This window comes from Tympanuchus pallidicinctus, unplaced genomic scaffold, assembly GCF_026119805.1.
Source record: "Tympanuchus pallidicinctus isolate F22 unplaced genomic scaffold, pur_lepc_1.0 scaffold8, whole genome shotgun sequence".
Classification (NCBI taxonomy): Eukaryota; Metazoa; Chordata; class Aves; order Galliformes; family Phasianidae; genus Tympanuchus; species Tympanuchus pallidicinctus.
In genome coordinates, this window is record NW_026294802.1 from 9,233,200 (window position 1) to 9,257,019 (window position 23,820).

The following is a 23,820-nucleotide window of genomic DNA, read 5'->3' on the forward strand; positions in this document are numbered from 1 at the left end:
CTTTTTTTTTTTTTCAAGTGATAGAGGAAATGACCAGAATTTGAGATGGGGGAGGTTTAAGTTAGATATCAAGAAGAACTGCTTCATGGAAAGGCTGGTTAGGCATTGGAACAACCTGTCTAGGGAAGTGTTAGAATCTGGTCCTTAGAGGTATATAAGGGGTGTGTGGACACAGCACTGAAAGACATGAAGATAGGCCTCAGTAGGTCAGGTTGATGGTTGTGCTTGATGACCTTTAAGGTCTTTTCCAACCTAGGTTCTATGATAAGCACTTCTATGAAGTGCTTGTATTGTAACAATGCACCAAGAAGAGAGGAATTCATTGACTCATCTGTCTTGTTTTTCCCTCATGGCAACAAAACAAAATAGCCTTGTTACTGCTTCATCTAGAATCTCTTTTTTGAGGAAAGCTTACTAGTATATAAGAAACAAATTATACACTGCATTCTATTTGGAAAAAAAAAAAAAAAGAAAGTCAAATATTCTTAAAGGCTGCATGCTCATCATCTATAAGAAAAGTAAGAGCCTTATTATGAAACAACAGCCATTTTCACCTCAGTAATAATTTTTTTTCAACTAATGTTGTTGTCTGACTTCAAAATTGCTTAATCACTGAAATAAAGCAAGCTTTCAGTAATAGCTGTTAATACTTGCATGTATATGGAGAAAGAGCTGTCACAATGTACAGGCTAGCTTTGAAATTGAGGAAAGATGGCAGGTAACTTGTAGAACAGTTTCTCATCTGGAATCAGCATTTTGATCCATAAATAGATTAACGTGCATGCCAGGAAGTCCTTTGACACATATAACACATTTTTTTCCAAGTATGCAATGTTGAGACTATTTAAAACAAAATATGAATGCCTGAATCAGGATCTCAGACACATCTTTACTCTAGTATAGAAAACCTTGCCTTATTTCTATAGACTTTGAAATTAAGTAACTAAAAATGATTTTTTTGTGTGTATGTGATGTTTGTTTGTCTGATCTTTTTAGCTGATATTTAGATATAGACAAATGTAATAAGCATTTTAAGATGCCAGTTACAAAATGTCAACTTTGCATAAGTCACTTTGTGAACAGAGAAGTTCAAACTTTAAGCCTACCACCTTAAGCATGGATGTTTGGAGAGTCACGGATAACAACAACCTCAGTGACAGTAAAGGTCATTTAGCTAAGATGAAATGTACTGGGAAGCATGCAACAGCATTCTTATGCTATTAGGATGGACTTCCAAAACTCATATTGGCATTAAAAGATCTCTTGCTTTATTGGTAATAAATGGAAAGTCTAATGTTTGTAGTAACACACATGATATCTTAGCTACGGATTCTCTAAGGTCTATTTGAAAGTTTTTTAGTTTTGTGGGCAGTGTGGTTGGTAACAAAATAACAAGACTGGAAAGTAAGCAATGGGAGAACATTTTCTGAAGTGAAGAGGCCAAGTCCTTCTATCTCTTACACATAAAAGGTCCCTTGCTGGCTTTGGTAATGTAGTATGGATGTGGTAGAAATTAGGATTAATGCCATTAAGCATATTTTGGTCTGTAAATATATCTGAGAGTTGATAAAGAGCCAATTACAAAAGATTAAGCCAATCTTAGAAAGACTAATGAGAAATCATGCAATATGCTTTCTGTTTTCTCAATGAGATTTTCTTAGAGTAAAACCATCATATTTTCACTGTTTCTCAGTCCCACTTAGTATTTATTTAAATTTTGAAGATGAGATATAATCTGAAAGGATGTTGGCTAGTATTTGATCTTTTGAGAGAACCCACTTCCTACTACTACTTTGCTATTAATACATTTGTGTATTTTCCACATATAAATCCTAAAGAAGAATAAGGAATAGAATTCTGAGAATGAGTTAAATTATACCAAATTGTACATCTCTTCAGCCTTGCTTAGGATGCAAGGGCATGGCACTAAATTACTTTTTTTTTCCTGTTCTTTGGCTAGTGAATTTTATAATCAGCCTTATCAATGCAAAATTCATGTTATAATTCTCAAGGCATCTTGTAGCCTTTGTGTCAGCTTTGGACATTGATTTTATGGCACTGTTTCATTCAAAAAAGTTGCAGTCTTCCCTTGAGTATATACATAATTATTGTGGAAACAGTTCAGTCTCCTTTGCTTGAACCAAGAACAGTCGTTTTTCAAAGTTTTTCTCCCTGTTTCTTATTCCCACCTTACTAGTTAATGTATTTTCTCATTTAAATGAGATTCTAATCTAAAAACAAGGTCAGTAGTTATTCTCATGTTAGGGGAAAAAAAGATCTGTAATGTGCTTTGGTTTCACACTCATTCTCTTTGTTAAAAGTTCAGGGACATCTTCCTTTTTCAAAACTTTTTTTTTTTTTTTTCATTCAGTCTACTAGTGAGATATATAAAAATAAAGAACATTAGTATTGCATATATGATAAATGGATATATGACAGACATATGATAAATAAAAAAGTAATATATATCAAATTAAATAAATTAAAGACAGGAAAGCAGTCTGTATAGTATTGGCCTTAGTATTGCAGGGGGATGTAAAATAATTCTGTTTCTCATAGCTAAACTGTCCAGAAGAACAATTGGCCCAAACATCTTTTTTTTTCAGTCTAAACATTAAATTGAAATGTAAGTTTAATCACTTAGTTTTGCTTAAGTAACTTACTGGAGAAAATCAATTGTGTTACTGTTAGTTCTCATTTTATTATGGCATTTCTGTGTTTCTGGTGAGCAGCTGCTACACTGAGGAATCTGAATGGTCATGGAAACATACTTTAGAAAACATTAATTGAGTAAAGATTATAGATCCTATTCTATTTCAATTCAACTTTGAAGGTAAATTATCTCTGTAGATTCTATTCAGGGGAAGAGAACCAACACACATAAAGTAAATAGCTTGCTAAATTTTAGACATGTTGGTCTTGTATAAATTTTGCTGATTGTTACATCTACATATGATGGCTACTGAAAAAACTATTTCTACATTTTCTCATTGATCAACCATTGTTCATTTGTCAAACATACTAGAAAGTTACTTTCTTTTCCGTCAACTTTTAAGCATTTGAAAACAAAGCTGCCACTTCTTTATGGACTTTCACATACTCTCGCTTGGATCAGTTGTGCAGCACTGGAGAAAAAACATTCAACGTCTCAAAATACCTCTCATATTACAAACATTTTTTCATTACAGACAGTTGCTGGCCCAGATAGGTTTGGTGACCTCTGTAGGCTATTGCTCAAAGAATATAAAATATTTCAGGGATTTGGGGTGATACTTCTTTAAAGCAGGACACATACGCTCTAATGAGAGTTTGATATCCTTCGAATAGATGTCTGAGAAGGACGCTTGACTGCTGGGCACTACAGAAACGACATGTTTCTATAGATCACAACTTCATTAAGGTCGATAGTGTTGAAATCCATACTCTGCGTTAGCCCATTTGGTTCACAATAAACTTTGGAGTGGTTAGCCAGCAGCTGTAGCATTGTGCTCTGATGTACACTTTATTTCTTTGCGCAAGCAAATATCCATGTCTGGTACTTTCATTGGCTGCCCCAGTTTAAGATAATTTTTTTACAGGCTGGCTGTGGAAAAACAATTACAGAGATATTGACAGCTTGGTATCTAACTTAGAATTAAGGTTGAGTATGTGCTCCATTGCATATAGAATTTATGGCAATAAAGAAGCACTTCTAACTGCCTTTTTCCTCTTTCATTTTTTTAGATCTGTGAAGTATGCTGTATGTAAAATATCACTTTATATGTTATCAAAGTTTTTATTGCTTAGCTTTTGGAAAACTTTTATATTTGATTATGAATAAAGGTCTTAGAATGGAACAAATAACAATCCTGAAGAAAAAAATCTTGTTTTTTTTACTACACAAAAAAAAACACACACCCAGAAAACTCTACACATACAGTCTCTGTACTTGGATAAAACTGGTTCTTGATGCTAGCCTTCTACCAGCACAGACGTTTTGGGTTTCCCAGGCCACATCAATCATCCTCTGTCTGCCCCTGTTTATGAGCAGGATTACACAACATGTGCAGGACAGCCTGGCAATCAGGCCCAGCCTGCATGAGTTCATGAAAGGCAAGTTCTGCTTGACCAACCCGATATCTTTCTGTGATAGTGAACCTATCCAAAGAAAAGATATGCACATAGCATTGTCTTTCTTTAATGGAAGCATGTACTATTGCAAAAAGAAAGAGTAAATAATAACACGGAAATATATATTAGAGCTTTCTGATGTATAATTTTTTTCTTATTGCATTCTATTTCTTTTAACTATATGTTCCTCTTATCTAGCATAAGTTAGAATTATAGTTTCTCCTACTCCTATATTTTTGTTTCCTCAATCTAATTTTATACATTAACAGAGATGAAGGAGAAATTCAGCTTGTTTTTCCTATAAGATTTCTAATATTTTATTGCCGATTTCCCATCAAGAAGCATTTATGAACTTTTTGCTTCAGATCATCTCTTTCCTCCTTCTCCTATACATTTACTTCATCAGTTTTCTTTTCTTTAATAGGAAATTTTTCTCTAATTTTATTTTCTTTCCCATTTTCTCGAAACTCTGTACTTCATAGTTCGTTCAGTTCTTCAGTATATTTCATCTTACGAGACTCTTTAATTCCCTGCCTTATTTTTTACTGTTTTTCATTGTTTTTTTACTGTCCTTTGCACCTCTTGTTTATTCTCCTTTTCTTGAATGCTGTCTGCTGCAGCTAGTTCATCTCAGTTACTACACACTCACTCTATTTTTTTTCCTCTTAAATTAGAATATCTTAGATTGGAAGGGACCTATAAGGATCATTGAGTCCAACCCCTGACTCCACTCTGGGCAGCCTAGAAGCAATATCTAAAAGCACTGTCCTAAAAGCTTCTGAAAAACTTGAAGTTTGATATCTCATCTCTTCTCTGAGGAATGGGAGCAAGGCCCTGATGCACACTATTCTTTCTCGAACACCTCCTTCTCATCTAATGTACAAAGGCCTTCACTCTGGCTCTTCCAGTTTGTGAAAGTGTCTTCCTGCATGTATTCCCACAGGGAAAAATATATCTGTTAAAGAAGGACATTCCTTGGCCCTCTAAGGAAAGTGGCATGGAGATCTATCGAAGAGCTAGCAGGTATCTTGTCTTCATGCACATGGTGTTATAGAACATTTTACCCATCACCCTAGCAATAACTATGGAAAGAAGTGCAGAGATTACAGGCCAAGCTTGTTTTCTTCTTTCTCCACAAGCCTTAGAAGTATGTGTGCCTTGATATGAATAAACTACAGGGTTTTTCTGTCCATAGTTGTGTTCTGCATATGTTCTACACACATTTGTGTGGATCTTCTGAGATGTTCATGACTAAGGTGATGTTTCTCAGGAAGAATCATACAGCCATTACTTTAAAAGGTTGAAAATCCTTAAGGAAGAGATGGAAAGGATTCTCTTTCTTTGGTTATTTTATGGAAGAGAAGTGATGTTAGAACATTTACAGTTGTTATTTAATGAAGATAATGTTAAGAAAATTAGTACATAAGACTGGTTTCCTAGCTTTATATGATGTCTTAGGATTTCATGCAGTTTAATTCCTATATGAAAAAGTATTCAGAAAACTGTAGGAAAGGGAACAACATATATATAGGAGAGAAAAGGTCAACGGCAATAAAATATATTATTGTAGGTTTACAGAAGATGACAGATAACATGTAAAACAGATGTTCAGAACTCAAATAGGAGAGATAGTTGGAAGAGAGCTTAATGGCAGCCTAGCTGAACTATAGGCTCTGTTGAGGATAAAAGAGATTTAACAACATATATGTACAGTATCTACATAACATAGGCAGATGTTTGAATGCTCTGAATTCTGTAACTATACAGATAATATCAATGAATATTTACAGTTCTTGGAGAATACACATATTAAACATTAACCAGTTAAAATGAAGTATATAGTGACTGGAGTTAAATTATCAATTTAATTTACTTCTGGTAAATAAAAAAACCTAAAAAGCCGAAACAATAATGAAAGAAGAAAATGATTTGTTCATTTACACAATAAAAAGAATACTAGAAGAGCTCTCAGTCACTCAGTCTGCTTCTTCCTTACAAAAACGGATGAGTGAGTATTTTCTGGATAAATGAGTATTTAAAAACTCTGTTTGATTTCTCTTTTGAGAGAGGTTTTAGGTGCTATTTATGATCAGATGACGTAAGTACATCTCAGTTAATACCCAGAAGCAGGATAAAGCCTCACAACTACTAGCTTAGCAATTGCAGGTTTTTATTCAGCATTCTAAGAGATGAATCTTCTCCTTATTTTCTACCATGGAGGCTATTTTCCCCAAACCCACTAAATCTCAGTGTCTCTAGTAGGCAGAACGCATCAGTTTTTTTGCTAAGTAATCAGCCTTGACATAAATTTCTTTTCCTAAAATAGAACTTTTTGTCTTTTGGCCTGGCCTACCTTTTGTGCTTTTGGCATATCAGTGTGGCGCTGAGCACGTACAGAGCGTGCAGATTTAGGTGGCTTTATTGGAGCACAGTACATCTCCAGCCTCCTCAGGTCACAACTCTGGAAGCAGCATTCATCCACTATTCCCTTGTGGTGTAAGCGTCTACTGCTGGATCCATACCCTGTAGGCTTACCTATTCAAAACACAAGTGGAAAGTTTTCATGTTAGAAAGAAAATGCAAAGATCTCAGCAGCAATCATATTAAGTTGCATTATGTTTACCTTAATTAGCACAACAGTAGTAGATGCAGCATCTATGGCTGTTCTTAGATAACAGCTTTCAAGGATACTTCTGGAAATGGCCAGCTTTGACCTCTGTCTATGAGTGGTTGCATTTAAGCATTTATCAAGCATATATCTTCTCAGAAAATTATTATCAAATGATTTTCTTGAACTACCTTGGCATTGAAAATGGAGAAGAAGAAAGCCACATTCTGGCATTTAGAGGACTTGCAAAATAAAATTATCCTTTAGCTTTTAGACAAAAGCTGATCATTGTATTGATTGAGGTAGCTGACGATTAAAGATCATACCTGTGCAGTATTTTCAAGTATTCTCAAGTGAGAAAAATGAAATTAAGCCACTGTATGAAGTTAGAATATGTTCAAACGGGAGAAAACTGTATAAAACTACACAGGCTGGAAGATCTGCAAGTTCAAAAACTTGCAGGAGGAAATAAGCTAACACAGTAACTAATGAAATGCAGCAAAAATAGGATTGTGGTTGATGGAACAGGTAAAGACAGAATGGTTTATATTGTATAGCTTTGCACAGGATGGAAAACTGGACTAACATAACATGGTCCTTCCTGTGTTTAGTGTTTATGCTGGGCATCTGTAGAAAATACATTTTACTACCTTTTCCACTCAGCTCCAGTAAAGAGTTACACTTTGACTCACAGAATTCTTGCACTGTCAAGGATTTCTGATTTCTTTACTACCTAGAGTTTTCACTGACATATTATGAAAAGATTACAGACCTATTTTTCCAGGGCTTCTATGTATAAAGCCCAGTTGGATACGTAGTTGCCCTTCTATGACTCTAGAAATGAATGAACAGTAAATTCACAGAAGAAACAAAATAATTGCTGTCTTACTATGTCTATTTTTAAATTCTGTTAGAATTTGGTTTCAGACAGTAAAATTTTGAAAAGATTAAATGTTTTGTTTTGACATTTTCAGCATTAAATTTTTCCATGTAGAGACAATCCACATTGGATAAAAACCCAAAATATGGAAAAAAAAAAAGGAAAGAAGGAGCCAAAAAAAATGAAGTAACTCAATTCAGTCAGCTCAAAATTTTTTTTTTTATATTTTTCCTTTTCAGTTTTATCACTGAGACCAAAACTCTGTTATTCAGAGTTTGGCAGGGAATTCAGCTTTTAGAAATTACTGAAGCTAAATAAAGGGAAAGGGTATATCAACAAAGATGAAAATTCCATTTCTCACTGAGAATTCTTACCTCCTACACAGAAATTCTAGGTTAATCTCCACATATCTGGTCTGCAGTTGTCAATTTGAAGACAACACTGCATTTTGCAGATCCCTGTGATTAAAACATATGTCCACTGATGAAGAACCCATGCGGCCTCAGTACATCCGTAAATGAAAAGACCTCTAGTGGTAAAGTATGTCTAACATTTTAGCCAGCAGTACAATCAGCTAAGAACTAACTATCCTCATGAGCTTTGTAAACCCAGACAATAGGTTTTTAAATGTCTTTTTTTTCCAGGGACTATAAATTAAACAAAAAGAAAAACATGCTTACTTGGTAGATTGCAATTCACTGAGGGCCTCTATACTGTACATTGTCTGCTACAAATTATTTGTTTCATAAGACTAAACAGAATAGCATGCCAGGAGTATGCTACAGTAATATTTTGATTTGTGAGTGTGCATTGTTTTCTGTGTATCACTGAAAAGTATTATGAATAGGAAGATAAAGATTTGTTGTTGGATTTTTTTTTCCAGACTATTTTCACTCACTGAGTTATAAGTTACAAGCTGTTCACTGGATTATTTTTTTTCCTGAAGCCTATTAATTGGATTCTCTAAGCCTAATACTCTTAAAATTTAGCTGTCATGATAGCATCTGGGGTGTCATTACTGTGTTGAATACCCAGAGTGCTCTCATATTTTGTCCTGCTCCAATTTAAAACATAGGAAGGCAAATTCTGTGATTCTGTGAAATTTGGTTCCTTCTCTTAATAGATCCAGTTGAACAGCAGGTACAAATTTTTGATTAGTTAAACATTCTTTTCTCAGTCTATCAATGTCTCATAAGCAAAGACACTCTAAAAAAATTCATTTGGGATTTTTCCTTTGAATAGTATTTCATAGGAGCTCGCAAAGTACATAGGTTGGCTACTGTACCCATTGCCATTGTATTGTATTGTATTGTACATTGTATTGTACCATTGTCATGCTACCGATAATAGTAGAAATAAGGAGGGACTGCTCATTTGTAGGTTTCAGCTGGCTTATCATGAGCTTTCTATGTAGAAAATAGGTCATACATTAAAAAAATCTGTCAAGCCAATAAGAAATTTTAGGATTAATTATGTTTAGCTCTTCTAAGAAGTGTACACATGAGATCTTCTTGACATTCATACTAGACAGATGTTGTTATATCACAGTGACAAAATGTAAGGCCAATAAGATGAAAGATCTCTGCCAGGAACTTCCAAAAGTTATGTACAGAAGCTGATACCTGAAATCTTCGTGCTATGAGAAGCAAGACTACAAATATCTTGAACTTGTAAAGTTGTTTAGCAAAACAAGTGTCCTTTTTCTTTGCTGAAGCCAATTATTTACTTGGTAGAGCATTTACTAGGGTAGTTTTCCTTAGTGGAATATTTTGATCAGAATTTTCTTCCAATAATGACTAATGGCTAATAGTGGCATTTTTATGGGATCCATTTCTACACAAAAATGCTATAAAGGAAATAATCAAGTAAATGTTCTCAGAAATGTGCAAAATCTATTATTGTTTAACATTGCTAATGTTAAACAATAATAAAATAAAAAAAAATTAGTAAAAAAGCCAAAGATGAACTGGTTAATGGAGGTGATTTTTTTTTAAAGTCCTTTGTCCTTTTTATCAATCCATAATTCTTTTCAGTTTGTCCAGATTGAGCATACAACATAGCTTAAGTTTTGACATTTCAAATTTAGCTCAATTATATAATTCAATGCATTCTTTCCTCAATTAACTTCTATTGCAATAGGATATATAGCATTCTGACAATATATCAGTATTATTTTGATTGTAAAATCTGTGATGTTTTGTTCAGAATATTAGGCAAAATAATAGATAAGAATAGGAAAAATTGATTATTTTTCATATTGTAATTCTAGGCTCTACTTTTGAGCAATACCTAATGCTTACATTAATTAAAAATTAACAAATTTGAAATTGCTATTGTCTTCTAAAGTACTGCAATACATAATATTACTATAGATAGAGATGAGACAAAGAACTGCAAGAAGTTGTGATCACTTCTGTGGGTCTTATCAGTACTTGGCCCATGCTATATTCAGTAGGACAGGAGCTGATTGTCCCTTGTACTTGGCACTGGTGAAGCTGAATCTCAAGTACTGTGTTCAGTTTTGGGCCCTTCACAATGAGAAAGACACTGAAGCCCTGGAGTGTGTCCAGAGAAGGGCAATGGAGCTGTTAAGGATCTGGAGCACAAGTCTCAGGGAGAGTGGCTGAGGGAACTGGAGTTGGTTAGTATGCAGAAGAGGCTTAGGGGAGACCTTGTGGCTCTGTATAACAATCTGAAATGAGGTTATGGTGAGGTGGGGATTGGCCTGTTCTCCCAAGTAATAGTGATAGAACAGGAGGCAATGGCCTTGAATTGCATCAGTAAAGCTTCAGATTGGGTATCAAGAAAAGTTTCTTCTCTGAAAGAGTGCTGATGTGGAGGAGGCTGTTGTGGAGTTACTGTCCCTGGAGGTGCTCAAGAACCATGTGGATATTGCATTGCAGGATGTGGTTAGTGGGCATGGGAGTGAGTTACTAGATGAACTTCAAGGTCTTTTCCAACCTTTATGATTCTATAATTCTGTGATTCTTCTGAAAGGACTGCAGAATTAGATAATCATTATCAGATGCATTTAGATCTAAACCAATGTTCAAGCAAGTTGTAGTAAAGCACTTCAACATTGAGCACGTGCCCGAGTGCTGTTTTGCATAATGGCTGATTTAACTGAGAACTTAACTGCAAACTAAAATCCATATGAGTAAATAAATGGTTGGGAGTTCTGCACATTTTATATCAGTATTCTGTTCCTTAAGTTTTTATGATATTGTCTCAAAATATGGACTGATCCTGCTGCGTGAGTATACTGGGCACCCATAACATTTTTTCTCATATTTCTGACATTATTTCAGTGCTACCCTCCAGCTGTCATCAAAAAAGTTCCTTATATTTACTCAACCTTCAAAGTGCTGCCTGTGGACATGTGACAGTCCTAGGCATTATTTTTTGCTGATGTACACTGATTTCCTTGGAGGTTTCTTTCCTTTTTTTTTATTTGTCAGTTTCAGGCTCAAAAGAGGTTTCATATTGTGTAGGTCAAAGTTAATAGAATTTTTGGCTTTCATTTAATCTACTGTACCAAATATGTGAATGTTTCTTTCCATGTGCTACAAGAAGAGACAAAGTTTAGTCACACTATTCTGAAGTTCACTGAAAGCAGGCCAAGTTGCAGAATTCCAATAGTTAAACAGCTGGCTTCTGTACTAACAGCACTTCCCTTGAAACAGCACAAAGCCACTGCAGTAATTCAGTAGGTCTTGTTTATGTTTGATTTGTTTGTTTCCCAACCCCCAAATATTTCATTGATGCTTCTGCTCTACTGACAATTTCAATGTTAGAATCACTGGTGTAGGTGGATTGTAAAAGTTTCAATTGTCAGACTAACTAGACATTCTTTAGAGAATCAAATCCACTGTTTTAATATTAAGGGGAGGAAATTACATGAAAAATAGCCCAGAAAAAAACCAGAAAAAAATCAGTTTTTGAGGACTTTAGAAAGAACTGGGGTAATGTGTCCTTGAAGTTTTCTGCGACTTCTTATTTGTAGTACCTTTCAGTGTCTTTTCAGGCCCTACAGTAGAACACAGGAGTGATTTTTAGACTGTAATTTAGAAAAAAATGTAACTCTGAAAAGCAGTGAACTATGGTCCTCACTTATTAATAGTCAACTTTCAGCTGTAACTGCAGCGTTAGTAACATAAAATGCTGTTGACATATTAGTAGACTGTGATATTGTGACTGTTGTATTTTTGACCTGAAAAACTCAAAACGTTTCTTATAAAATGTCATGATAACATGTTCTGTACAATTTTGAAAGGTCGATTTGAAAGATCAGTTTGGAGGTTTTTTTGGATTTGTTTTTCTTTCCATTTTTGTTTTTTGAGAGATTCTTTGAAGTGGTGGAATGCAAAATTCTTTTTCTCATTTACCAGTGTTTATCTGGATGTGTGTAGGCATACCATGGAGTAGTAGTTCAGCCACAGAGAACTTTCTGAGCTTGAAAAACAAGGATAAGAGTCTATACTGCTATACTGCGATGTAGTAACAGAACAAGAATGTCCTTTGCGCTAGGTCCTGGCTGGGAGTTCATTGTTGAAGTACTCGAGTTCTATTTGCTCTCTGCCTTTTGGTGGCAAAGCAGATAAATCTGAGATTCATCTTAATTAGCTCCTTTATCAGAAAATTAGCGGTCAAATTTGAGATAGTCAACAGGGAGGTGCATCTGAAGAGTACCTTGGTCTGTTTGGGGCACATTATTCAAAATAAACTGTTCTCTGAGAGAGCCGGTGTTCTTTCTTTGACTACAGAAAGCTACCTGATCTACTCTCAGGGTACGCATGCAATGTCTAGATAATTGAAGTAAAGTAACATGATTTGCACTGCAGGTGATTTGTCCTAAATCACAAAGCATGCACTGCAAGTGGACTACAAAGCAATTTATTTCTATTTTCCGTGATTAAATATGATGACCCATATTTGTTCTAAAAAGCATACCACCCAGTCTAATATTTAGTTATGCATCTCTATGCCTCTTGGCTTATGTTCCGTGTTTATGTATTATAAATAAATGCACATACAGAGTATGAGATTGTTGATATTTCTTTTCATCTGAAGATGTCAGACAAATGGTTTAGTATTATATCAGTAATACTTGCTGAGAGTACTCTGAAATTTATAATCAGAATTTGGAAAATTATGAGTCAGTGTTCAATCAGCAGGAAATGCCTGTATTCTGATACTTCTATGAACTAACAAAACACATACACAAATGAATAAACAAGCAAAAAAAAAAAATGTTGTGACCTTTCCTGAAGTTCCTTAGCAGAAGTACCTTGTGATTTAAATTTTGCAAAGTAGGCATTCTGATTTTCATGTAAATAATTTGCATGCATTTTGAAGCTACAGTATTTAATATTTAGCTTCCACTTTCCTCCAATGTTTTGTCAGTGCCAAAAAATAATTATGCTTAGGCTGATTTTTGTTTGTGTTCATCAAAATGAGCATATATTAGCATTTATAAATGCTCAATGAATGGATGATCTAGCTCTGAAGTCTAATTTAATATGCATGAGAATAGAGGATAAGCTTTATCAGTATGCACAAGAGAAACTTTATGAAAGCATGTGCATTTGTTAATATTGAGATATTGCATGAGAGTTACTGCTTTGTAGAATACCAGATTGTATTAATTACTCAGTCTAAGGCAAGAAGGTCTTTGCTTGTTGTTAACAACTTTGCCATTTAAAATACTAGTTGATTAGAATCAGTTAACACTGTTCTATAAGAGAAATCTATTAGACTTTGACTTCTTGGAGATTTTTCCCTGAGTAATCAACATTTAGAAGCTCACATTAGGGGAAAAAAAAAAAAAAAAAAAAAAAAAAAAGGAGAACTCATAAACATTTCAAGTGCAAAATAAAAGAACTCTTTCACTTCAGTGAAGTTGATTAGCCAACAAATGTAGATTTATCCTAAAAGTTATGATAATTTAATTTATCTGTCTATGTTTATCAGGTACTCTGCCACAGCGTTGAAGAATGTTTTCTCCCCTCCTCTGGAAATATGCTTTCAGGAGCACTTTTGTTCTTCAGTGTATTTTAAATTGTATGTATATATATCCTCCTCTAATCTTATTTCCCAAGAACAGCAGTTGTAGCGATTTTCACTCACATATACTTACTAACTATATTCTGTTCTCCTTATGGAACTGCTGCTTCAGAGGTCATTAAGGATACTAAGCATGTGATAGAGCCATAGAGCCATTATGCTTCACACAGTAGTTGCTAAGCCAGATGCAATGTGTAAAGAGAAAGACCTACAGTTTTGTGAAAATTGCGCTGGAATACAAAGCAGAAATTTTAGAATTTAGAATTCTTTTGAGGAAAAAAAAAAAAAAGAGGAGAAAGAGTGGGAAACAGCATAATGTATTATTTTACACCAATTCAGTGCTCTAGAGGGTGAAAATGTTGCCAACCAAGCACAATTTACAAGCTTACATCAGATTCCAGAGCTGGAAAGTGCAAGATGCTGCCAAATATATATGTACTCTGGCAAGGGAAATGCTTTGCCGGACAGAAATTCACTCTTGCAAGTAGGAGCAGGTTTATCAAGGTTTAGGACAAGATAATTAGAAACCAGAAGGTCATTGTTACATCTGGATATTTCCCACTATTATGCAGCCAGGAGTACAATGGTAATACAGTCATCCATCTGTAATGAGTATACATTCGTTCCTTTTCCTGTATATGCTCTCACAGTAATTAACAACTGCTTACCCTTGTGCCTAGTAAAAGAACAACAAATCATGTTATGACCTTCCCTACCCTTCTTATCCCATAGCCATATACATATATTAGCCCATAAACTCTGATTTATTTGGAATTTCCAAATGAATAAAAATGCAAAAAACAAAATTGGGTGAAATCCTAAGATCACTGATGTCATTGGGAAATCTTCTATGTTATCCTCTATTATGAATCAGTTGCTTGAAGATACTTATATGGAACCTAATCCAAAATCTATTAAAATCAATTTTAAAACTTCCATTGCTCTCAGTGGGCTCAGCATCAGGCTGATAATGAACAATCATTTGATTTGCCTTCCAATCTTGCAGTTTAGTGAGTAAACAGTATCTTCATGGCATCTGGAAAGATGTGCAGGCAGTGGATGTAATGTGATTCGTTGAAGGAGGTAAGAACAAAAGAATTCTTTTGTACAACATGAAGCAGACCAACTGCTTCTCAGAATTAATGCCTCTGATTGCACAACAAGTAATACAATGTCTTGCAGTGTAATCGGGATTTTATCAAGATACTCTTTTTCAGAGGTATTCTGAGAAGTGAAAGCAAATGACAAATGACAATCAGGGAACTCTTAAGTCTGTATTACCTAATTAGAGGCAGAAAGTTTAAGTGGCTGTTGCATAACAATGAGACTAAACATCTCGTATCTCATATCTTTCACACTATCCACGTATGCAACTATAGTTACATGCTACCAACTGGCAGCAGTCCTTACAGGGTGTAAGCAATTAAAAGCAGGCCACTGTCATTCAATCTATTATAGAGAACGATGCCAGCAAGTTTCCTTCCCTCATTAGAAACAAATATGACAGTACAGGGTATGAGGAAGAGTAGGAGGGAGAAAGAAGATATCAGCAAGGGCAAGACTCACTTCTCACACTAGATATGTATTTGTCTAACACAGTTGACTTCAGTGCTGTTTCTCTATTACGCAATGTGTTACAGAGCTATAGGCTCTGATTAGCAAGATGTTGCTAAAGGCTTTGTCAGCAAGCATCCAACCTTGTATACTGTTCTATGCAGTAATTGAGAATAAGAAATGAACAAAATTCAGCCTTGCACCTGTGCAGTAATTTTGTTTAGACTCTCAACTATTTAAGATTTTTTCTAGAAGTCAGAAACACACTATTTTTAAAAATTAAGCAACAGTAAAATATATTAATGCTTTCAATTGAAGTCCAGCATGTATCTTTCTTACCAACAATATTTTAAATGTTAAATATTTTCCAGAAAAAAATATTTTTTATTGTCTGCTAGTTTGGGGCTGTTGGTGTTTTCTTTGTTGAGGTTGACTTAGAAAAGTTTTGATGACCTACACAGATTAACCACCGCATTCTGAAGGGGAATTTAGACAGAAAAATTTAAAGTCAGTTTCTTTTATCTTCACTGATGTTAAACAGTACTTTATCTGAAATTAAGTGAGCTCTTTGCAGAGGAAGATGCTACTTAGTTTGAATATTTGTGTGATCCAGCTATCAATTATTTGCAGAACAGAAGGCTGTGACAGTGATAGGAATTGAACTGACATCAACATAAGCACATTTGGTCAATATCTTAACCATATACCTGTTCTAATCTTGAAAGCAAAGATTCCTTTGAGGTCATGACACTCCTGCTAAGTTTGTCTAACAAGATAAAAGAAAAAGTGAAACTTTCCAGCTAATTACATAGCAATTAGGGAGTGAGGATGAAGTCACCGGAGTGAGAAAGGGACATTGCATCTGGACATAAAATCTCGTTAAATCTAGCTAAATATAGTGCTATGCTTGACTTGCCTTTCACTTGCACTGGTTCTCTACCAGTAGTATCTCTATTCCTTAGTGATTTAATACTGCAAGAGGAGGTGGGAAGATACGTTCCAGTGACAGGGACAAGAACCTGAGCAATAAGTGAAACGACTCTTACTCGCCTTGACTACCCATCCCATCTTTTTATCACAGAAGACTTGCAGAGTACATGTAATCAAAGTAACGCTCAAATAGTTCAGGGAGAAATACACTAAAACCATGTTTTCTGTGGGACCACTGAAGATGGCAGTGTTTATAGGCAATAAAGATACATATGAAGCAAATATGCAGTAATCCTACTTATACAAGACTGACAATGCCATTTCCAGTCACAATTTCCAAAAGACATTGTAGTTTTCTAAGAAAATGTTTTGAAGTTCTCATTTGCAAAGTTTCTATGGCCTTTTCAGGAAAGTTGAAAGTTTTTAAAAGTTTATTTCCATTTAAAGAGAAGTTTTTTTCTAAGTAACAAGAATTCTTTTACCATTTCCTTTCCAACAAGTTTAAACTTGATTAAAGATTGAAATCTCAGCATCAGTTAAAGATGTTTCTTCATGTCTTCCCTTATTTGGCCGTCATACTGCGCTTTTGTTTCCCTCCTTGTTCTCAGGGTTAAATAGGAATATTACCAGTATAAAAAGGCTGTGGTGATGCTGAAGTTTTAATCCAAAAAGACTCAAATTTTGACCCTAATTCCTTCTGGAACTGATCTAGCTTCTAAATTCCACATGCCACTTTTAAAAGCTCACTGACTTCTTTTGGGCCACAACTTTGTGCATCCACAAGCATTTAAGCAGAGGAATCAATTTCGTGAGAAAAGAAGTCGGATGAGTATGTATGCAACTACGGATGAGTATGTTGCAAACTACTTAATTTATCATTTCGGTAGACTAATGTGTAAACTTAGTAAGCTGTGTCTACAAGATCATTCTTCCCAACATGGCCAGTGACTTTGTACATCATGAGATCCTCTACATCAGGCTGGACATATTTCTGCTCAGGAGCTATGGTGTTTATGGAAAAAAAAAAAAAGGAAAAAAAAAAAAGGAAAAAGAAATTCTGGAAAAATGAAAATAAACCCCACCAACTGATCTTAAGCATGCTTGGCTACTGAAGGACTCATATGGTGGTATCACAGAAAATAATAAAAAATAAAAACAAACACGTAATTCTTTTGAAGTATATTTTTAAAGAATTCCTTAAGTCTCTATATTGGTCATTATAAATCACAACCATTTTTAATTCTCATGCCTTCAACACCTATAGTTCCTTGAAACAATAGTAAATCTCAAAACCTGAAGGATTTTTTTTTAAAGTTTTTGATTCTCTGACAGTGTAGATTCTGAATTGTGTCTGAAGATATTTCTTGGACATAGACAGAAGTATTCAAGTCTTTTCAAATATTTTTGTTGTGAGTCTTACCTATTCCACAGTTGCAAGTTATTAGTTGCATTTGAAATTAATAATCTAGTATTCAAACTTGAAATTAAGAGTCAACCTGTAGATAGGAAAGTAGTCTTTGGGCATACCTGTAGATACCCAAAATTTCCCTTAATAAGGTCACTAATTTTTTCATATAACTGCTCTTATGTAGTGCATTGTAGATAATCCTACAATCAAATCTGATATTGATATACTTAAACAAATTGAATAGCTAAAAAACAATAGTTCCACAACAAAAAATGTACTCCTTGTAATGTATTCATTTGCTTCTTCTGTATAATTTCATACAATTAAAGGAAAGGGCTAACGTCCAGGAGATATTAAGTCATGTTCAACCATCACATCTGTAGAGTTAGAAAGTATTTTTTATAACATATTCAAAGTAACTTTATCCTTAGACGCTCAAATTTCATAATAAAATAGAATAATCAAATTCAATTTTGTGATTATACATGCAATCATCTGCACTTTTAGCATTTATACACTCAAGAGTGTGGATACAGATTCTGTCAGCATAGTGCTTCTCTCTCAGTTGTTGTGCATCAAAACTGCTCAGAGTTCCTTCCATTCAGAGTAATTTTTGGATAAAATCTGACCGTTGCTCTCACTGAAACTTTGGTCAAAACGTATACCAAATGAAAGTTTTCTGTGGTTTGGGAAAGTTGGATTAATTTTTTCCCCTTGTTTTTCATTTCGCATTCCTCTGAACTGCTTTTTGCTAGCCAAAAAAGGAGGTGCCGAAATAAACCAAGGAGGCTGTGCAGCCTGGCTGGAGAAGTTCAGCAAGTTTAGTGAGTGTGGCTGATCCTGTGAGGTTTCCAGCTGAAGGGCCTTAGCCAAGATGACACTAATTCTGCAGACCTCAATCTCCTCCTTTGTGAAATTCAGAAAAGTTTCAGGTTAGCATCCAGAATGCAGTCATAATAGGAAGTGAAATTAAATCAGCTTGCCTAAAATGAGTCTGTTTTCTCTTCTCAGTTTCTAAATTACTGTCTAAACTACATCTCTTGTGATTTTGCTTAATTATTTGCAATCTATCCTCATCTGTCATTTGCATATGCTTCTCATACAATACTTCTTGTCTTCTTTGTAATGTCACTTAATAACTTTTCTAATGAATTTCCTAAATTCATTCCGGCATCCTAGGTATCCTTTGTTTATGCCTCTAGCAGTTAGACAGCATGTCATTAAATAAGTTGTTATCAATTTAAACTTTATAATTGTTTTTACTTTCCATCTAGTATCAGAAAACTGTTATTCAGTCAACTGTAATCACTCTAAAGATTAAAACCATAAAAATAGACTACTGCATAAAGTTTTCTCTATAGAACTTAAGAGCAATATTTTGTGGACCAGATACATTTAACATATATCTCATTTAGAATTAGAGATGATGGAAAACAATCAACATAAACATCATCTTTGCTGCTTTTTTCTTGATCTTGATGATGCAAATCACAAACCAAAGACGAGGGAAGTAGCTGCATAGTATTGACTCGTTTGAGACTATTTGCTTCTCTTTATTTCTCTGTGTGCATGACTAGCAGCTATGCAACATCTGCAGAAAATACCCCAGGTACCAGCTGGAGAACCTCTCCTATGAAGAAAGCTTGAGGGAACTGGGTTTGTTTAGCTTAGAGAAGAGAAGGCTCCAGGAAGACCTCACTGTGGCCTTTCAATCCTTGAAGGTAGCATATAAACAGGAGGGGGAATGGCTGTTTACTAGGGTGGATAGTGATAGGACAAGGGGGAATGGTTTTAAACTGAGACAGGGGAGGTTTAGATTAGATATTAGGTATTAGGAGGAAATTTTTCACTCAGAGGGTGGTGACACACTGGAGCAGGTTGCCCAAGGAGGTTGTGGATGCCCCATCCCTGGAGGCATTCAAGGCCAGGCTGGATGTGAGTCTGAGCAGCCTGGTCTGGTGGTTGACAATAGCAGGGTTGTTGAAACTAGATGATCATTGTGGTCCTTTTCAACCCAGGCCATTCCATGCTTCTATGATTATATGAATTGCCCTCTGTGGTGACATCGGTAGAAATTATTTCTATTTAATAAAAGATAGAGAGAAGTAATTGTTGTAATGAAGAGGTATCATCAAATCACAGAATGCCTTGAGTTGGAAGGGATCTTAAAGGCCACCCATTTCCAACCTCCTGCTGTGGGCAGAGCTGCCACCCAGCAGCTCAGGCTGCCCAGGGTCCCATCCAACCTGGCCTTGAGTGCCTCCAAGGATGGGGCACCCACATCTTGTCTGGGCAGCTTGTACCACCTCACTGCCTTCTGAGTGAAATACTTCCTGACATCTAATCCAACTTTTCTCTGTTTTAGTTTAAAATTTTTCCCCCTTGTCCTATCTGTACCTACTTTTGTAAAAAGTTGATTTCCTTCCTGCTTATAAGCTCCCTTTAAGTGTCTCTAGCTGATAGATCTGGGCACTGAAATATCCAGAATATTACTTCTACTATAGAGCAAACTGATCAGACCTCCAGAAGACTTGTGTTATCAACATGGAAGAGCTAAAATTTACCCTAATACAGAGGCTTTCTGTCTTTTAAATGCATTTTAGAAATTCTTCCCGATGCGAAGATCTACTGAAAAACTGAAACAATCCCTTTACTACTTCGGTGTTGATAGCCAGGATCTATCACACTCATTGCTCCTTCCAGCCAAGGCACCTTGCAGGAGTGCTGGTTGCTAGTAGCAGTATATGCAGCATTGTGAGCCTGTTACTCTAGGGAGCCCTGAGCACTTTGGTGGCCGGCACCCACACCTAATCATTGCTTCTGTGTGCTCTGACACAGTAGTAGGACTCGTATTTTACAGACTGAAGGAAACACTGCCCTCCCTGCACATTGCAATAGGTTTCCTGTCAGTATTTGGATCTTGGACTGCAGAGGCTCAGTTAAAAAACAAGAAGTGAAAAGAAAGTTTAATTGTTATAGGAAGGCACCCCCATGTGATAACTCCATTTTAGAGTCAAATTTCAGGTCATGACCTGTAAATATAGATCCTGCAATTTGACAATTAGAGAGAATAAGTGCAAATCAGGAAGTAACTCTTCTCTAGTATCTCTCCTATACTCTGTACTTCGGCCTCCTTTCCACATTATTAATAGCTTCTTAATTGTCTGTGCAGAAATTTCTTAGTATTAATCAGGCTAGGCTTTCTTAATTTCTAATTTAAATTAAGCATTATGGTAGAGAGTATTCAAATGCCTGTGTATTATAGTTCAGTAAACTTTTAAGAGTTTCTAAAGCAACCGAAATACGTTCTTTGCAACTGCTTGTGTGGTAAATAAACACTGCTGTCTATTCAAGTAATGATATCAGAAATTGTTCCCAATACACAGAGTTCTGTTGATATTTTAAAATACCGCTACTGATCTCCACAGCTTAAGCAGTTAAGCTCTACCCTGCTCTTTGTTAGCTTCATGCTTTGGAAATGTCACTGGAGTGACAGCTGGTGGAGTGAAGGCAAAGAGCAGAGTGGAAGCGCTGAAAAATGCTTGGAACATGTTGCAGTACTGCAGAGAGAGAAGATAGAAGAAATACTGGAAACAATATACGCTTTTAAAATCTACAGTTTGTTCTGTCCAGTGTAAAAGCGAGGACTGGGTGTAAGGAAACATACAGTGAGTGGGACATTTATCAGAGCTCCTTGCCATTCTTCAGTAATGCAGCAACAAGGAAGATTATCCTATTCCCTACTCCAGGGTGACGTCATTGTACTGATAAGTAGGACTTAGGAAAGATTTATGTTCTTAGCACTAGAATTAAAAAATATAATGCTCTTTTTAATATAATTATTTCTAGATCTAATAACTTTCAATGTTTATCTTGTGAGATCATTAGGAAATTCAGAAATCATTTCTCCTTGGTTGAGAGAACAGGAGAGGGGTGATTTAAGGATAAACACGCTCTCTGTTAATAGCGTTACTTTACCATTGTACCACATCTGGCAAGTACCTACAGTGTTTCAGACCAGTACCCTGTAAAACTACTAAGAAGTGAAGTCTTTAAAAAATCGTACATACTGTTAACATTTCAGTGTTGAAACTGGTAGTAATTATTGAGTAATACATTTGTTTCCTAATAGAACAGATGTTCTTAATTTATTATTTCACATTGTAAATTTTCACATTAGACACCATACTGGCTGAATGAATGAAAAAATGAATGATAAAATATCTCTGATAGAATACTTGCTCTTTCCTTATGTTCCAAAGAATCTAAGCATTGTTGCACCATGTCCCATATCTTGCTCAGACACATTTTGATTCACTGCCTCACAAACATTGCTGAAATATTTCCAGAGTTCTACATGGACCATTCGTTCATTATTGTCTCAGTGCTCTGGTACAATTATGTAAAAATCATACTTAGTGAATGTAGAAGTAGGAAAAATGAGGATTAGCTCTTCTGGATATGGCATCTGGTAAAGCTCAAGCTTGAATCAGTGAGGGGCAGCCCAATCCCTAAAGAACAATTCATACTGCCTTATTGCACGCAGCATATGTAAGTGTTTGAAAATTAAATACTTTTACAAAAGCAAACTAAATATCCTGCAACACTATAAACAACTGAGCAGCAAAATGAAAAGTCTGTTAGTCACACACATAAATTAAGACTGTTTGGCACATAATATTGACAGTGACACTAATAGCTGGTGCAGGCAGCAACACCTAAATTTTAGATTGCCTGACACTTTCTAATATTAATCTCTGCCTTAAATTTGTTATAATTTAACCAAATCTAAATGACAGAGTTCCAGGTGTTTTGCATTGTAGGTCTTCAATAGGTTTTTGTTTTTCTTCTTTTAGAGGATGAAAGAAAGGTGCAGACAAAACAACTGAATAATTTCTGACAATAAGAGTAGAAGAATGCCCCTATGAAAAATTAACACCTTCTTCTCTTAACTATATGGCTGCCTTACTGTGCGACTCTTCTGTTTCCATGAAGTGAAAATTTCAGGCTTCCAAAGTTCTGAACTGTGTCAATAAATATAGGTGTAAATAGTTATCAATCTAGTGTAAGTATCTATCAGATCAATTTTCCAAAGAGTTAGTCTGCCACAGTTTTTGCTTTTATACCTGCCACGTGATAATCTTAAGAAGTCGTTATCTGGCAACTCTTCTGTTTCTTAGAATGTCTGCTGCCATTTTTTTACTGCTGCTGTAACTTCCAGTACTGGCTTTTCCCCACCTGGTTGTTGAAGGAAGGTTTCTCTTAACATTTGCTCTTGGTCTTTGCTGACATGTAAGTTAAGCAAGATGTGGCTACTTTGTGGTTAGGTAGACTGGTGTGAGTACTTCTGAAGAGATCCTTTGCAGCCTGCTTCACAGTCTGCACCAACCAGGGCTGCAGGACTGATTCTTATATAGCTATCCACCCACATGCATTTGCTAACACACGGTGCAATCGTTGTCCAACCCTGATCTCGTAAGAAAAATTGGATGCAATTGCAAGTGCTGTGCGTTTGTGAGAGGAGAACTGTCCTTGAAATCTGGTTCAAACATGATTCACCCTCAAAGGAATCAAAGTCCTAGTTCAGGTAAGGTAGCTGCCAAATACAGAACTTTAATAGTAACTTTTAAAGTCCCCTCTATCTTAACTTACGTTTTCATCTGATCCATCATGTTTACCTCTTTTGAGATGAGACTTTTCATGCCTTGCTTTTAATGCTTTCCTGTAACTACTCATTTTCACCTCCATTTCTCCTGCATGCAATTCTGATATGTGATGATTGTATTTATTTTTAAAACAAATGTACCACAGTAGCAACTCTTATAAATGAAAAATGGAGATTTCAAAACTCAGAATAAGGGATTTATTTTCCCTTCAATCTTGTGTTCACAAATGTCGGAAACTTTTGAACTGTTTCTTTTAAATTGAAAAGAGTAAAACGTCTCTCAAATGATTTTCCCAAATCAAAATTACTTTGCAATTCTGAAAAAAAAAATACCTCCAAAGTTAATTAACACAGTGTTGACCCAAAACTAACAGATAGCCTACCTACAGGGAAGTCACTGACTTCAGGGAGGTTAACCTGTTGGGAATATTGACAAAAACTGGGCTAGAAAAAGAACATGCAAGGCTAGTAGGTTCTTCTCTGAGGCAACTCTTGATTTATTGCTTCATCTCTGTGTTAGTGTTGGCAGAATGTTGTGGAGAATGAAAAGAAATTGCTTACTAGGCTCTACCACATTACTGAGAGGATGCGAGAAAAGTTGT

At 35.5% G+C, this 23,820-nt stretch overlaps 1 protein-coding gene and 1 long non-coding RNA gene across 2 annotated transcripts in view; one reads left to right on the plus strand and one right to left on the minus strand.

Moving 5' to 3' along the window:
* Positions 1 to 23,820, minus strand: part of IGF1 (insulin like growth factor 1) — a 55,334-nt gene that overhangs the window by 10,293 nt on the left and 21,221 nt on the right. The window contains exon 3 of the mRNA XM_052668584.1: positions 6,464 to 6,645. Coding sequence (XP_052524544.1) covers positions 6,464 to 6,645 — 182 coding nt within the window. The remainder of the gene's footprint in view (positions 1 to 6,463; positions 6,646 to 23,820) is intronic.
* LOC128073538 (uncharacterized) overlaps positions 23,013 to 23,820 on the plus strand; it is a 90,196-nt gene continuing 89,388 nt past the window's right edge. Inside the window, exon 1 of the long non-coding RNA XR_008202755.1 lies at positions 23,013 to 23,140. This is a non-coding gene — a long non-coding RNA (uncharacterized LOC128073538). The remainder of the gene's footprint in view (positions 23,141 to 23,820) is intronic.